This window comes from Lotus japonicus, chromosome 4 (assembly GCF_012489685.1).
Source record: "Lotus japonicus ecotype B-129 chromosome 4, LjGifu_v1.2".
In the NCBI taxonomy this organism is placed as follows: domain Eukaryota; kingdom Viridiplantae; phylum Streptophyta; class Magnoliopsida; order Fabales; family Fabaceae; genus Lotus; species Lotus japonicus.
In genome coordinates this window covers 79,171,096-79,174,013 of record NC_080044.1, presented here as the reverse complement: position 1 = coordinate 79,174,013, position 2,918 = coordinate 79,171,096, and the positions used below count along the sequence as shown (strand labels likewise).

At 38.3% G+C, this 2,918-nt stretch overlaps 1 protein-coding gene across 1 annotated transcript; it reads right to left on the bottom strand.

Moving 5' to 3' along the window:
• Window positions 1-709: 709 nt before the first annotated feature.
• On the bottom strand, window positions 710-2,520 carry LOC130710921 (transcription factor MYB8-like). The gene is made up of 3 exons (XM_057560314.1): window positions 2,037-2,520; window positions 1,771-1,900; window positions 710-1,579 (listed from the first exon to the last, which is right to left on the bottom strand). The coding sequence occupies exons 1-3, from the start codon at window positions 2,167-2,169 to the stop codon at window positions 1,069-1,071; spliced, it is 774 nt and encodes a 257-aa protein (XP_057416297.1). The 5' UTR covers window positions 2,170-2,520; the 3' UTR covers window positions 710-1,068.
• Between the last annotated feature and the right edge of the window lie 398 nt (window positions 2,521-2,918).

Here is a 2,918-nt window from a genome sequence, read left to right as displayed (position 1 = left end):
TCTCATCTATTTTCGAATGTTCAGTGCTGGTGAAGGTTTGGGACTATGTTTGGCATTCAGTTGGAATGTGGCTTGCATTGCATTGACCTGGGAGCATGCATTACAATCAATTCCAAGGATTACTTTCTCACTAATAGAAAAAAGAAATGCATGATGATTTGGCATGTACCGGTTTAATCTATTTTGGATTGCAAGATGTTCAATTTTCATAAGGGCTTGTGTTTCTTGTGTTGATCAACCGATATTGAACTTAATTAGATCTTGGTCGTGTTTGAGTGCTAGTCAAAAACACTTTTGTGATCCCTATTTTCACTTCAGAGTCACTTCCTTTCAAATGTTTATAATTTTTTGATGCTTCCATATATCTTTCATGAAAGATAATTTTGTTTAAGAAATAGTCCAAAATATTTATAGTTTCAGAAAGTAGATGTGTGCTCAAAGTAAAAAAATTGTGAAAATGCCTAAGTTGTTTGATAAAGAAGGGAAAAATTAGCTATCATAAAAAATTAAAAAGAGTTTTTATTCATTCACAAATCTTTAATTTTCTTTCATTTCATTTCTACTGTTTTTTTTTCAGTTTATCTTTATTTATCACAACTCATTTCTCTTCTATTATTCTGACTTATGTGTGAGTGGAATTAGTTATGAAAGCTAGAACATTGTGGTTGAGAAGACTGATGAAGTAAGAAAATCAACCTCGAAGGAATACACAATCATGCAACAAATAAAGGTATAGATCAAGGTGACATGGAGAACACACAATTGGTTGACATTAAAATTAAAATTCAGATTCACTGTTCTCAGAATTGACATACAAATGAAACCAAAATCTGGCACCCCAAAATCTTCTGAAAACTTATTCATAAAGTTTTAAAAACATTCTACCCGGCCCTACTGCATGTCCCTCCCTGATTGTTGCAAAACTCCGATCAACAAAAAGACTCTCCCACCCTATCAACTCTAAAATGAATCATATCATTCAGATTATTCTTCACAGCCCATAAAATCTCATAAATCCACCAGGAGCAGCACCCCTTTGGAACCCTAAAACCTGTTGTGGTGGTGGCATCACATTCTCTGAGGAGGAGGAGGGTTCATTGGTGGTGCCAATGAAAGTTCCAAGTTGATTTCAGGATTATAAGCTTCCTGATATGCAGAGACCGCACTGCTTCTATTCGAGCCTGAGTCAGCAGCCTTTCCAACAACCTTGGAATTGGAAAAAACATCAAACATCTGAAACTGATCCTCAATCTTCTTCTTGTCTTTGTTCTTCTGGGGGTTGCTGATGCTGCCGCCGCTAGTGACGATGCTGTTGCTGCTGCTGCTGTGGTTGTTGGCGCTGATGATTACCTTCTTGCTTGTGAGGCCCACCACAGGTGCAGGAGGTGCTGAGGTGGCAGCGGTGACAATGGCGACAGAGGCTGTGGATAAAGAGGGGAGTTGGCCCAAGCCGGGGATTCGCTCATGGGTTGCGGGGTTGATTCCGCGGAGGTAGAGCTGGCGCTTGATGCGGGTGTTCCAGTGGTTCTTGATCTCATTATCAGTTCTCCCAGGTAGATAGGCCGCAATCGAAGCCCACCTGAGAATTCATTCAAGAAGAAACATCAATAATTATATCTTGTTTGTTTGTATGTGACACACAATTTAAAGCACGATAACGTCAGAGAGTAGACCCAGAAAAACTGGGACACTCAAATATTAGAACCTGGTGATATATTTACAATCATTAATTAATGAGGAAAATTAATAGCGGGTTTTGTGTGTTCTTACTTGTTTCCAACCTCACTGTGAAGTTGGATGATGAGATCATCTTCCTCAGCAGTGAAGTTTCCATGCTTGACGCCGGGTTTCAGGTAATTAATCCACCTGAGCCTGCAGCTCTTGCCGCATCGGTTCAATCCTGAAAACACATTAATTCATTAGATAAATAAATTATTTGAGTAGCTTCTGAGTATCAGAATTTATATTATAAAAAAAATCCAGATTCAAACATGTTATGAATGTTTCTTTCGAAAAAACATGTTACGAATGTATACCTGCGGCTTTTGGGAGAGCTCTCCAGTTGCCTTCCCCGTTTGCCTTGATGTAGTTGGAGAGGCAGAGATCTTCTTCTCTGGACCAAGTACCTTTGTTTATGTGCTCTTTGTCACAGCATGGAGATCTGCCCATGGTGGTTGGTTGGGTGAGAGTGAGAGAGTGAGTGAGTGTGTGTGTGAGAGAGAGAGATCGAGATTTATTTGAAAGTAAACAAAAGAGGGAGAGAATGTAAATGGAGACTCATTTTCTCAAAGCTATTTGACTGAGTGAGTTGGTGAGAGAGAATAGAGAGAAAGAAAGAAAAGAGATTAGTGGTTGCAAATAAGTTAGTGCTTTGATTGGGTAGGTAGCTCTACTTTTCATGGCTTCTTTATACTTCTACTTCTGATTTTGCTACTCTCTCACTCACTCTCTCTCTCTCCATCTCATTCTGATGGTCTCAGTCTCACTCTCACTGCCTCACTCTCTCTCTCTAGAACCTGAAGTGTGTGTTGTGTACAGTCTGACTTGTCTCTCTCGAGCCTCTTTTATAGTGGAAAAACAAGACAATCGTGTTAAGTTTTTCCTTTTATTTTTCCATATCTGTTAAGGACACGACGTTTCTCAATAGTCAAGTGTGTGTTTAATGAAAATTAATTATTTCTGTCACTTATTCATTAATGATTAATGAAAATAGTTACTCATATACCTTAATCATAAATGACACATTAATTAGTTAAGTGTATAATTTACCCTCATCTCACCTCCATCTTTAGAGGCATTTCTTTCTAAAGTCTACCTTCCAAGGGATTTTAATTTCTCTAAGAGAAAAGCTTGAGATGCATTTTACAGTAATGTATTTAGCTTTACTTGCAACTTATTTTTCACCTCTTTCTATTAGG

Bases quoted from the DNA above. Each gene is read 5' to 3' on its own strand.
- LOC130710921 (XM_057560314.1), bottom strand. From the start codon at position 2,169: ATGGGCAGATCTCCATGCTGTGACAAAGAGCACATAAACAAAGGTACT. The intron at 1,901-2,036 runs GTATACATTCGT...ATGTGTTTTCAG, and splicing joins AGCTCTCCCAAAAGCCGCAG to GATTGAACCGATGCGGCAAG. The intron at 1,580-1,770 runs GTAAGAACACAC...ATGAATTCTCAG, and splicing joins CACAGTGAGGTTGGAAACAA to GTGGGCTTCGATTGCGGCCT.